Source organism: Tachypleus tridentatus, chromosome 1, assembly GCF_004210375.1.
Source record: "Tachypleus tridentatus isolate NWPU-2018 chromosome 1, ASM421037v1, whole genome shotgun sequence".
Classification (NCBI taxonomy): Eukaryota; Metazoa; Arthropoda; class Merostomata; order Xiphosura; family Limulidae; genus Tachypleus; species Tachypleus tridentatus.
In genome coordinates, this window is record NC_134825.1 from 22,535,232 (window position 1) to 22,548,118 (window position 12,887).

Sequence of the window (12,887 nt, forward strand, 5' to 3'; positions counted from 1 at the left end):
CATCATTTTACCCATGAAAGACTTAAATAAGATAGCGATAAAAGGAAAATATGTTATAATATTCTAATGTGGCAGTGTGTGTGGCCACACAATCCCTACTGCAAGAGGAGACAAACTTGAAAGTCAAGCAAGCGCTGGGAAGGGTCACATGTTGTACTGAAAATAATTAATGATATGGTTTAGAGAATATAGCGAGAGAGACAATCCAAGCTAAAAATCATTCACTGTAACTGTCTTTGGAAGTTACTGCTAAGCAAATGGTCCCGTGGGTAATTGTAGAGAAAAATGGTCTAGCGAAAAGTCAACTAACTGAGGAGCACACAGTTTCTGTCAAGACCACTTCTGGAGGATTATGGAGGATAAAGCCATCAGTGGATTAACTACCACCTATCTAGAAATAATTTCCCAAGGAAAGGACAGTAAGTGATGACAAGAGGCCGACTCATCTGAAGAGAACACCACCAAAGCTTCCTGAAAGAACTGTCTAGACACATTAAAATAAGATATTAGATATTTTTTTCATTTTTCATTATACTTTTTTAACACCTTTATTAATAATATACTGATTGTATCATTGTATCACATAACTAAAAATGGTAACTTTGCTAGTTGTAATTAGTGCTAGTCATGTACATTTAAAGTTTAGCAACTGCTTTATTTATGTATTAGGACTGTTCAATGGAATTCACAATCCAGGAATAGGACAGTGGTATTGTGGGTTATGCTTTTATTATATCAGTGTCTTTGTTCATTACAGGGATTTCTATTTAAAATAATGTAGTAAGTCCAAAAGTTTCTTGAAAGTTTAGGCCTTCATGTCAAAAACGTTTTAGAATGCTGTCAAATGTTGGCTCATCTTCCAGAATCAAAATATGAATAGTGAAATTTATTCTTCCGCGTCTTGTTTTTTTATTCTTAATCATCATGAGGCAGCATTTAACTCCTGTTAAAATTCTGGGTATTGAATTTATTACCACATACGTATTTTCACTTAACAATGTATTTGAATGTTCGCACGGACTGGTGAGTTCTTATATTTGGACATCATGGTTCACGTTCTACACCAGTACATTCAATGGTATTTTTTTGGTTTTTAGCACATTACTCAGTGTTAATTTTGATATGAGCAAATGGAACGAAGTGTCTCTGACACTTGTTTTTCTCATAGGGTCTTAACTTCTAATCAGTGTCTATGGGATCCACACACAGCACACAAAACCAAAAGCAGAAATTAGGGAATAAATGAATCCACCAAAGGATGATCAGGGACAGTATCCTTTCCTCCTTCACATAAAAGGTTAGGTGACTGGGGTTTTATAGCTTGGAATCTGAAAATAGATAGGAGAAGGGAATAGTGAGGAGAGTCATTCTAGGAGTACGGCTTGTCCGTACAACCCGTACAAGAACCATTAAGCTTAAAAATTCTAATTCTTTAACGTTTTCTATACCTATATAATATTTTTATGTATGTATAAATACTAGGGCATATAATAAAATTTTTATGAACTATTTCTGTTTTGTTTGTTTCGCCTGAAAAAGACAGGTAGGTGAAATATACTATAAATTTCAGCGTAACAGCGTCTACGATACATTTAATATCAGCGAATCAAGAAACGAACGTTTTTAGGTCACAATGAAAATGTTTTTGAACCAGAATCTTTCATTTTGTTTATAACCTGTTTATTCAACTCATTCACAGAATCGACATTTTCACCAGATCACAGTGTACACTTCAAAATCGTTTATCGATAAATCGATTCAGTTTCAGGCCAGATAGACGACTCAGTATTGTTTCTAATATTGTAAAAATTTGTATATAGATTATTATTTGTAATAACTATCTGTAATAACCATTTTATTAATTGTATTGTTGTTTGTATATTAAAAATATTTGTACTAAAAAAAGAAAATTATCTGTACCAATCTTGTTGGCAAATACAATAAATATGATACATATTGATATTCAATTAACTTTTAAATTAAATTCAGATTTACGGCACTTTGAAATCGTAATACGTCAACATACATAGCATAATAAATCGGGATACGTCCGGGATAAATTATAATACCTAACGTATGAAAACATAAGTATAGTGAGTGTTGGTATATTAAGCTTGAAATAAAATCGTAATGTAGGATTACCTAGCTTAAAGTGAAGTGCATGAACTTTATCATGGAAATAAATACACGAAGTCAGTTTTAAACATATATAGTTTTTGAATTAAGTTATTTTCTGTTATATTAATAACATTTTTGATAAAAACAAACCTCTTTGATCAACGTATACTCTAAATTAAGAAACTAACAAATATTTTTCTAGTTTTGTTGTTTATACATAATATTTTAGTCCCCCTGGATATCGGTAAGCCTAAGGATTTACAACACTAAAATCAGGGGTTCGATTCCCCTAGGTGGACACAGCAGAGAGTCACATATGGCTTTGCTATACGAAAACACACACACACATTTCTTTGTATACTTTCAGTACATAGAGAAACAACGATATCATGTTATACTTTTGTTGTTAAGCAACATGACATTAACCCCATTGTTGGAACGCAGCGTTATCAAAACGCTGATATTAGAAGTTAATATAACTGATTTTGACCAATAATTATTCTTGATAGAAATGAATAAAATCCCTATAACCCGGGCTCTTTCGGAAGGTGGACCTTTCTTCTTCAGAGGCAAACTGTGAATTATGTGCTTGTTTTATATTACTAGATTTGTTTGTTTTAGGGCAAAGCTTTATTGGGCTATTTGCTATGACCACAGTGGAGAATCGAACTCCGGACTTTAGCGTCATAAGTCCGTAGATTTATTGCTCTCTGACGTAGGAACATATAACTAGGTAACTAGTAGATAAAAACACAATAATATTTAAACGTTTTGCTATAGCTATTACTGGTATGACCGTTTTATTATTTCATCGTCACACTCAGAAAAAAAAAAACAACTGAACTTCGTGTCTGGTAGGATTTAAGACGATAATTATTAATTACAAATGAAAAACTCAAATGCGTATTTGTGGAATCAATGTAAATAAATACGATTATTTTGTATCTTTCGAACAACAATTTTTTTAAGTTTTATAAATAAATACTTGATATTCCTTAATGTAGTAACATAACGTGTTGGAAAGCATTAATAACTGATTTTTTATTATAAATTATTCCAAGTTTCGTAAACTGAATATCAAAAATGGAACATCGTCTGAAAAAAATTTAGGCCTAAGGTCAACCTTTAGCGCCAAATATAACAAATAATGTAATCCGTAAGTGACGTTAAATGTCATGTTGGACTTCAGATTTACTTTCCCTGATCAATTAGGAATTATTACCAGCTTGTAACCTTTATGAATCCGTTGGATATTCGTTTAGGACCAGATTATTTGATAGTGAAAATGCGTGGTGTAAAAAAACTCTGCATTTCTCGATAAGAACTATTCAACATAAATATTGCCAGCTTTCCTTATAATCAAACTATACATATCGTTTCAATAAGAATGTCAATAAAAGTACCTTCATGTTTCACCATGTTGATCTCTGTCTGCAAGGTGTCATCACCGTTTTAAATTTATTTGTGATGATTATGTGTATCTGTATAAAACGACCATTCTTATTAAATTAAGGTCGAATGAAATTTAATATTCGAACAGATAGCTGTTCCTTTGTTTGCTCTCTATTTATTTCAGAACATATAACTCAAAGTTTGTGTGTGTGTGTTTTCTTATAGCAAAGGCACATCGGGCTATCTGCTGAGCCCAGCGACGGAAATCGAACCCCCGATTTTAGCATTGTAAATCCAGAGACATACCGCTGTACTAGCGGGAGGCTAAACTCGAACTTATGAATATTGTACTGGATTTATAAGTTAAAGCTTTTTAATATGTGGAAACACACACACAAACATATATATAAATCAGATACGCGAAAAAAAGACCTTTATACTTTTCGGATCTAATTACGAACTATTTTGACTGTTAGATGTTTGTATTAATATTTTGATGTCTCGTGATACCCATAAAACAACAACCTCCATTGTTTGTATTAATATTTTGATGTTCGTGATACCAATAGAACAACATCCTCCATTGTTTGTATTAATATTTTTTATGTCTCGTGATACCTCCAGATTCTAGAACAATATCTTCCATTGTTTGTCATAATCATTACAATCGTCATGTACATGTCCTATTGCCCTATACTGCAATTTCTATTCCAATGAACTTCTGCATGTAGGTGATGTCAGCCTTATACAATAATTTTTAATAACCTTTCAATTGACCTTCTACTATTCGTGAATGTCGTCTTCGAGACCCCGTTCAGGCAAATCAAAGACACAAGCAATCGATCGAAGCATGTGATCGAATATGGTTGCTGTGATACCAAATTTTCGACCATTTTCTCTTGAGAAAAACAGTTTGGTTTCTAGATGTGACTAACGCTTGTGAACTTTAAATCTATGAACCTCCGCAAACTTCAAATTCTTGCTTATTATCTTTTACTGGAACTGTATATGTCGTATTCGGTCTCTGTCTAACAATGCACGACAAGTGTTTTTACATAACACTTTGATAAACAGGAATGACTTGGGTTACTAATCAACTAAAACACTTAAGTACTGATTTATGACCATTACATTGTAACTATGGGAATCTTGGAAAGACATGCAATTGATACACTATGTATATATTAAAGTCGAAATATTCATTTCCTAACATGTGTAATAAATGTTTAATATTTGGAAAAAAATGTACATATTTAATTTATTCCTATTAATTACAATAAAACATGAACAAGAAAAAGAATTATATAAAAATATACAGAAAATTAACCAAGCTTAAATTAAACAAATAAACACACTAAAAAAAATGGATGGAGGTAGAAGTCCATTCCAGGCTTAATGAATTAGTAAGCTGTGAAATTTTTGTTACATTCAAATTATTCCGAAATTAATATTTAGGCTATTAATTTAAAAAGTAATATCACCTCGACTTTTTGTAATTTGTGCCGAAATTATTTGGTTAAAATTTCAATTAGAATTTCATGCTGTTTTTATAAAAGTTTAGACATTATCATATTAATATTTCACTAAACTCGTGCTGCAAAAAAGTCCCATAATTTTGTGCATTGGACGAAAACATTGACTTGCATATGCATGTAATAGAAATTATTTTCAGAATCTGAAACTAACAGCGTACGGCTCGGCATGGCCTGGTGGTTAAGGCACTTGACTGGTAATCCGAGGGTCGTGGGTTCAAATCCCCGTCACACCAAACATGCTCACCCTTTCAGCCGTCGGAGCGGTATAATATTACGGTCAGTCCCACTATTCGTTGGTAAAAGAGTAGCCCAAGAGATAGCGGTGGGTGGTAATGACTAGCTGCCTTTCCTCTAGTCTCACACTGCTAAATTAGGGACGGCTAGTGCAGATAGCCCTCGTATCGCTGTGCGCGAAATTCAAATCAAATTAACAATGTAGTTGTACAAAAAATATTAGAAGAAACTCTGTTTAGAAGAGTTGAGATTGAAAAAAGTTTTTTATATCCTAATATATTTACTGTCACTATATTTCATTCAAATAACGTTATAATAATATAAACAATCGAAATATGATAGAAATGAAAGAAAAACAGCTCTTGAAATAGATTTAGAAGAAATTTGGATGCATTTGCTTCTCTAAAATGTGTTTTATTGAGTGTGTTTGAGGGGTTGAAGTTTATTTATTTTTCTTTTTAATAAGCGCAAAACTACACAGTGAGTTATCTGTGTTGTACCCTTCATATGGATCGATATTTGAGTTTAAGCATTTTAAGCCCTCAAGCATACTGCTTGATCACTGGGTGTAATGACATAAAGAGGTAAAACTCCATATCAAAGTGTTGTTTAATATGTAATTTACAAATTTCGAGTATCATCGTAACGAGGGAAAAAGAAGAACACATATAGTTAAAGAAGTTGAATCTCGGTGTAGGTGCTTCTTTTATGATTCTTTTTAACCGCTGTGCCTGATCTTGTATTAATACCACTTTAGGTACTAATAAAATTCATATTATTATTATTGAGTTTCTCAATATGTGCCCATTATGTCTAATAGAAAGTCTATTTCATGTTACCCAATTAAATATGATTAGCAATATTTTGGGTCACATATTGGATTTCATCATAACCATTAGAACAAAATTTCTTACTTTCTTTGCAAAGTTATGATATAATTTTGTATTTTCATCAAAAGTAAGTACAATTAATTTTGAATCTGTAATTATAAACCAATAGAACAAATCTCTAATTAGATCCCATTAAGTTCTAGGTTTACAAATTTTTGTTTTTGTTTCGTGCACATAATTACCAGTGTGAAAAATATTCATTAATTTTTTTTCCCAAATATAACTGTGAAACCTGGCAATTAGCCAGCGTCGTCAGCACAGCAGTACAATCGAAGACCTGCAGTTCCTCAGTTTGGCGCCCTGAAGTCCTACCAGAGAAAGGACGGAACGAATTATGTGCTCTGAGTGCGCCACACCTTCATCAAAGGTGATGACGTTACAAAACCAGGAAAATATTTTATGACGTCGGAGATAAGCATTTTAAACAAATATTGTTACGTTGAGTGTGAAGCCTATAACTATTGAGAGGTGTTATTTTTTTAACTTTCTTCCCTAATTTTTTGGAAATTTTATCAATTTTTTATATCAACAAATTATTCGAATGAGTTATTAAAAATGGGTAAAACTCCAACAAAATTACGGAAACAAATTTAAAACTATGGACTTGCAATTTAATTACAGTAGTTTTGTTTTGTTTGTTTTTGTAATTTCGCACAAAGCTACTCGAGGGCTATCTGTGCTAGCCGTCCCTAATTTAGCAGTGTAAGACTAGAGGGAAGGCAGCTAGTCATCACCACCCACCGCCAACACTTGGGCTACTCTTTTACCAACGAATAGTGGGATTGACCGTCACATTATAACGCCCCCACGGCTGGGAGGGCGACCATGTTTGGCGCGACTCGGGCGCGAACCCGCGACCCTCAGATTACGAAGTATTACATAAGTAAACCACACTTTTGCCCAACATGGACAGGTGGTTGAGGCACTCGACTCGTAATCTGAGGATCGCGGGTTCGAAATCCCCGTCACGCCAAACATGCTCACCCTTTCAGCTGTGGAGGCGTTATAAGTGATGGTCAATCCCACTATTCGTTGGTAAAAGAGTAGCCCAAGTGTTGGCGGTGGGTGGTGATGACTAGCTGCCTTTCCTCTAGTCTTACATTGCTGAATTAGGGATAGCTAGTGCATATAGCTCTTGTGTAGCGTTGCGCGAAATTAAAAAAATGAAAATTTCTTTAGATTGGTAATGTGGTACTTAGACATGAAGTTAACTTTGCAGGTTCGTCAGCTTTCTATCTGAAGTGAAGTAAACAAGTAACTAGGGAACTATCAATTAGAAAGTGAGCTACATTTACCACGCCCTTCCCCCTTCAGTGGTACATTGGTATGTTTGCGGAGTTAGAACGCTAGAATCCGAGTTTCGATACCTCTGGTGGGCAGAGCACAAATAGTAGCTTTGTGCTTATTTTCAAACAAACAATTGGTTTGAATTTTGCGCAAAGCTACACGAGGGTTAAATCCACTAACTGTCCCTAATTCAGCAGTGTTAGACTAGAGAAAATGCAGCTAGTTATCACCACCCACCGCCAACTCTTGGGCTACTCTTTTACCAACGAATAGTAGGACTGACCGTAATATTATAAAGTTCTCACGGCTGAAAGGGCGAATATGTTTGGTATGACAGGGATTCGAACCCACGACCCTCACATTACGAGTCGAGTGCCTTAACTCGACTGGCCATGCCTGGCACAAATAATTGGTGTTTAAAGAAATAAATAATAATGTGTTATTAATTTTCACCTTAATTCTGATTTTGTAAACGGCTTAAATAAAGTTAATAAAAATTACATTTCCCGACTTTAATCTAGCTTACATCATAACATGTTGATTATGCAGTTTAATAATAGAAATAGTGTCTCTCTATTTTGTTTGATGATGTCACCAAAAACAACATATTTTTAATACCATCATCAAATAGTTGGTTCACTATATAATATTGAATAATAATTTTGGCGGAATTATTGACATACCTAGAGTAGTTTAGGTTATTAAACAGTGAGTTGAAAACATGATAAACGTGTCTGGCCTGTTAAAACATGCTATTCAAGAAAATATATCAGTTACAGCAGATATTGTGTCGTTGTCACGATGCAATACACCTTTCTCTTCTGTGACTCATATGATTAAAATTTACGGTTCGTTTTAACACTTTAATATACTTATTAGATGTAGGACAGTGCAAAATACGTGGACAAATATATAAAGAAAAAAACTGTTGTGTATTTATTGATTGTATTGTTTATAAAGCTATTTTAAACTCGGTATAGGTTTAACCGGAATTTTTACACATTTTATTCAATGTTCTGTAACAAGTATACATAAAATAATTACAGTTTCAAGTAAAAATTTCTGCCCATCATTTCCTTAAAGTTGGCCAAACCCTCAGTGAACTAGCGGTAAGTTTATGAACCTACAATGCTAGAATCCGGTGTTTAATTCATGTGTTCGACAGAGCGCAGGTAAACTATTGTGTAGCTGTGCAAAACACACATTAAACTTTACTTTAGGTTAGTTCCCACGTCACAGTAGCTAGAAACTGATTATTACAACAAACACTTATTTTACTTACCTCATTAAAAGTAAAATTCAAAAGAATAAATTAATACAAACAGAAGCCATTATCACATTATTGATTCAACACGGAGTCTTGTTTGTATAAGACAGTGTAATATGCGTGGTATTAGATACTGGTACCACTACAGTTTACTTCTGACTTTAGTGTAACTTCTCCCACTCATACATCTTGAGTAGGAGCGCGTGCTTTTGCCACGTGAAAGCAATAACTGCGTAAGTACTTGTCCTCCATCTTAGAAAACGCGATCCAATACACTGTGACTGCAAACTGTAAAAGTGCTTAATTTTCTCTTCGTAACATCCATACTAAAAAATTAAATTACAAAATGTTATAGCTACATTAGTAAAAAATAATTAATGGAAACGGAAGTAAAACAATAAAACTGATAACATTTGTGTCCTATAAACAATTATTCTGTTCAGTACGAGAATCACACTTTGTCGACTTGGTTTGATGATTTGCATGGTCGGGTGGTTGGAGTACGTGACTCGTCATCTAAAGGTCACGGGTTCGAATCTTCATCACACCAAACATACTTGCCTTTTCAGCCGTTGAAACGTCATAATGTAACGGTCTATTGCTCTTTTCACTGATAAAAGAGTAGCCCAAGAGTTGGCGGTGGGTGGTGATGACTAGCTGCCTTCCACGTAGTCTTACACTGCTAAATTAGGGATAAATAGCCCTCTTGTAACTTTTCGCGAAATTGAAAAACAAACAAACTTAGTCATTTTATTTTTTATTAATATATAAATTCCAGGATATTGGTGTTGAAGCATTTTATAAATAATTACATCAATGTTAGAGCTGTCATGAAGTTTCAAAAGTTATGGTAAAACAAGTGGTATTTTTTATTTCTAAATAGTCAGTTTTCAATTTATTAACATATCTATCTTAATTTATTTAAGATATTTTTAATAAAATTAAAACTGATATAGTATTCTAAATCATAAATTATACAATTTTATAAGAACACATTTTATTACATCATCTAATTTTTCCTGTATTGCTTGTTTATTTTTGAATTTCGCTAAAAGCTACTCGAGGGCTATCTGCGCTAGCCGTCCCTAATTTAGCACAATAAGACTAGAGGGAAGACAACTAGTCATCACCACCCACCGCTATCTCTTGGGCTACTCTTTTACCAACGAATAGTGGGACTGACCGTCACATTATAACTTCCCATGGCTGAAAGGGCAAGCATGTTTGGTGTGACGGGGATTCGAACCTGCGACCCTCGGATTACGAGTCGAACGCCTCAACACGCTTGGCCATGCCGGGCCCTCCTGTGTTGCAAAATGAAATTAAAAAATATGTTTTCGTTGTTTCTTGATATTAACAGAAGAGTCTCAGACACTAGGAGTTAGAAATATTGCACAATAGGTGGCAATAACCGGTTACTGCACAACCACCATAAAATTTGAATAATCACAGTTCTATACATAAGTAATAAAAGTATAAGGTTGAATCATGTGAAGTCGAACGTGACCGAGTAGTTAGCCTTTCGAACAACGGATCCAAAGTTTGCGTTCTGTTACTGAAAAAAAAAGAAAAAAGATTGCGTCCTGCATTTGGGGGCAGTAGATGCGTTATAAGAGTGACAGTCAAATCCAATTACTCGAATAGAGTAGCCCACGAGTTGGCGATGGATGGTACACGAAAAACATTAAACAACGAATCAAGTATCATCTTAAATAACGCAAAATCTGAAACAATGCTCATGAATGTTCATAAATATTGCTTGAAGGATTCGATAATGTGGTATATTAACGTGCACTTGATACTAATATGTTACATCTGGGTCATGCGAAAATACAAATACATGATTTAAATAAGTTAAAAATTGCTCATGTAGATACATACGCTTAAGGAAGGATTTTTCATGAATTAACTGATTTCATTAGGTGCTGATATACAAGAGAAATCTGTGTATGAACATTTTTAATCTTTTGTGCCAACCTTAACTGCAGTCCTCTCTTTTGAAAATACAAAGTGCAGTGTTCCAATACCTTTGTTGTCTTTGCACTTTCCGTCACCTGACTTCCAAAAACTATACTTTGTACCATGATATCTAGTGCTTTAAAGATTTGATAAACTCTGCAGTAATACACATGTTTCTGACCGGTTTTACACGAACGCGTGCAAAGTTTCTACTGCGTTTCTAACCCAGATTATACTCTTGGATACCTGTCCGAGTTTGTTTGTTTGTTTTTGAATTTCGCGCAAAGCTGCACGACGGCTATTGCAGTGTAAGATTAGAGGGAAAGTCCCTAGTCATCACCACCAGCACTAACTCTTGGGCTGTTCTTTTACCAACGAATAATGGCTAACACGTTTGGTGTGACAGGGATTCGAATCTACGCCCCTCAGATTACGAGTCGAGCGCCTTAACAGCCTGGCATGATTATTAATTTTTAAATCCAGACAGTGTATAAAGATGTATATAAAATTCAACAATTTATAATATAATTAGTAAATTCAATTCTACAATAGCAATTATTATTCTACTTTCTTCTAGAAAATGACAAATTAGTAACCATATTTGTCTTTGTTGTTATTGAAATTTCTAGAGTCATATGTTAATTGTCTTTCTAAATTTATATCAAAATTTTAAATCACGGACACTAAAAACTTAATAAATTACACTATGTAACAAAATGTTTACTTTTTCTTGTTCCTGGGCAGAAAGTGTTATTTATCAATAGCTTATGCCTAACGTAAATGGAAAAGACCTATTTTTCTCTTCAAACTTTGCTTTTGTGACATGGGCAATGAAATTTTCACATTTACCCATTTTCCCAGAACATTCCAGGTAGATTCAGTGCTGGGTAGCTGATAGAGAATTTTCTTGAACTTACAAGAATTTACAAGAACTTTCTAGAATGTTGTAGAACTTACGAGAATTTTCTAGAACTTTCCATAGTAATATATATATACAGGGGCTCACCACTCATCACTTAAGTTTAGTTTTAGCTGCTTAAGTGAACACATAGACCTATCTGATTTTATCAGAGATGGCATCAAGAAGCTGCAAGCATTCTCCAGACGCATTCTGCTAAGTATGTGGCCAATTTATCAAGACAAGGGCGAAAAAGTACTCTGTGACAGATTCTGCTAAAAATATGTGAGGCCTGCAAGGCATATTTCGACATCCCTGTCGGGGATCAAGACAAACCCTGGGTACCTCATTTTACCCGCGAGCACTACAAAACATTCTAGAAGGTAAGACGGACAATTTTTGCTTTCTTGAATAGTAAGCTTTTATATTATACACATTTTATATTTTTTAAAATTCGATGCACCTCAAAGAGGAATACAACAGCGTCAAGACCTTGCTAGAAGCCTTGAAGTATGATGAGTATGGTTGGGAGATTATCGGACACTTCAAAATGGTGGCATTCCTAATGGGTCTCCAAGGAGGCTTAACAAAATTTCCCTGTTATCTTTGCCTTTGGGACAGCAGGGACATTGCAGCGCACTATAACAGGAAGCACTGGCCACAACGGACCGAGTTCTCTGTGGGGAGGTACAATGTCAAGTTTGAGATTCTATTGGACCTCTAGAAGATATTGTTCTCACAAGTGCACATAAAATTGGGTTTTATGAAACAATTTATCACAACTCTTGATAAGGAGTCTGCAGCCTTTAAGTACCTTCGAGACTTCTTCTCTAAGCTGGTGTCTTCGTTGGACCACAAATAAAGAAGAACCTGGAGTGCACAGAATTTCCCAGAAGCTCAGTGGGAAGGGAAAAAAGCTTGTAGCAGCTTTGTCGCAGTGGTTCGGGGCTTCTTGAGCAATCACAAGGCCGGAAATTATGCGGAACTGGTTAAGGCTCTGGTGAGGAACTACGGAAAAATGGGCTGTAGGATGTTCCCTGAAAGTCCATATCCTTGATGCTCATCTTGATAAATTCAAGGAGAACATGGGAACGTACTTAGAGGAGCAAGGCGAGCACATCCACCAAGATTTAATAGACTTTGAATGCCGCTACCAAGAAGCGTATAACGAAAACACGATGGGAGATTATATTTCGGGGCTGATACGTGAAAGTGATTTACATTACAGTCGTAAATCTCGAAAAACTACTGACTTCTAAACATTTTTGTTCATTTTTACATAACTTTAGTACAAATACATGTAAATC

General features: G+C 34.7%; 1 protein-coding gene across 9 annotated transcripts in view; it reads right to left on the bottom strand.

Annotated features, from left to right (window-relative positions):
* Positions 1 to 710: 710 nt before the first annotated feature.
* Positions 711 to 12,887, bottom strand: part of LOC143244454 (uncharacterized) — a 57,055-nt gene continuing 44,878 nt past the window's right edge. For 6 of the 9 annotated variants that reach the window (XR_013025096.1, XR_013025092.1, XR_013025097.1 and 3 more), the window contains 2 exons: positions 8,739 to 9,405; positions 711 to 1,328 (listed from right to left, as the gene is read on the bottom strand). Coding sequence is in view for 2 of the 9 variants with exons in the window: in XM_076489154.1 (XP_076345269.1) it covers positions 1,232 to 1,328 (97 nt within the window). In the remaining 7 variants the exon portion in view is untranslated. The remainder of the gene's footprint in view (positions 1,329 to 8,738; positions 9,406 to 12,887) is intronic. The other 3 variants (XM_076489154.1, XM_076489164.1, XR_013025103.1) reach the window with 2 other exon arrangements.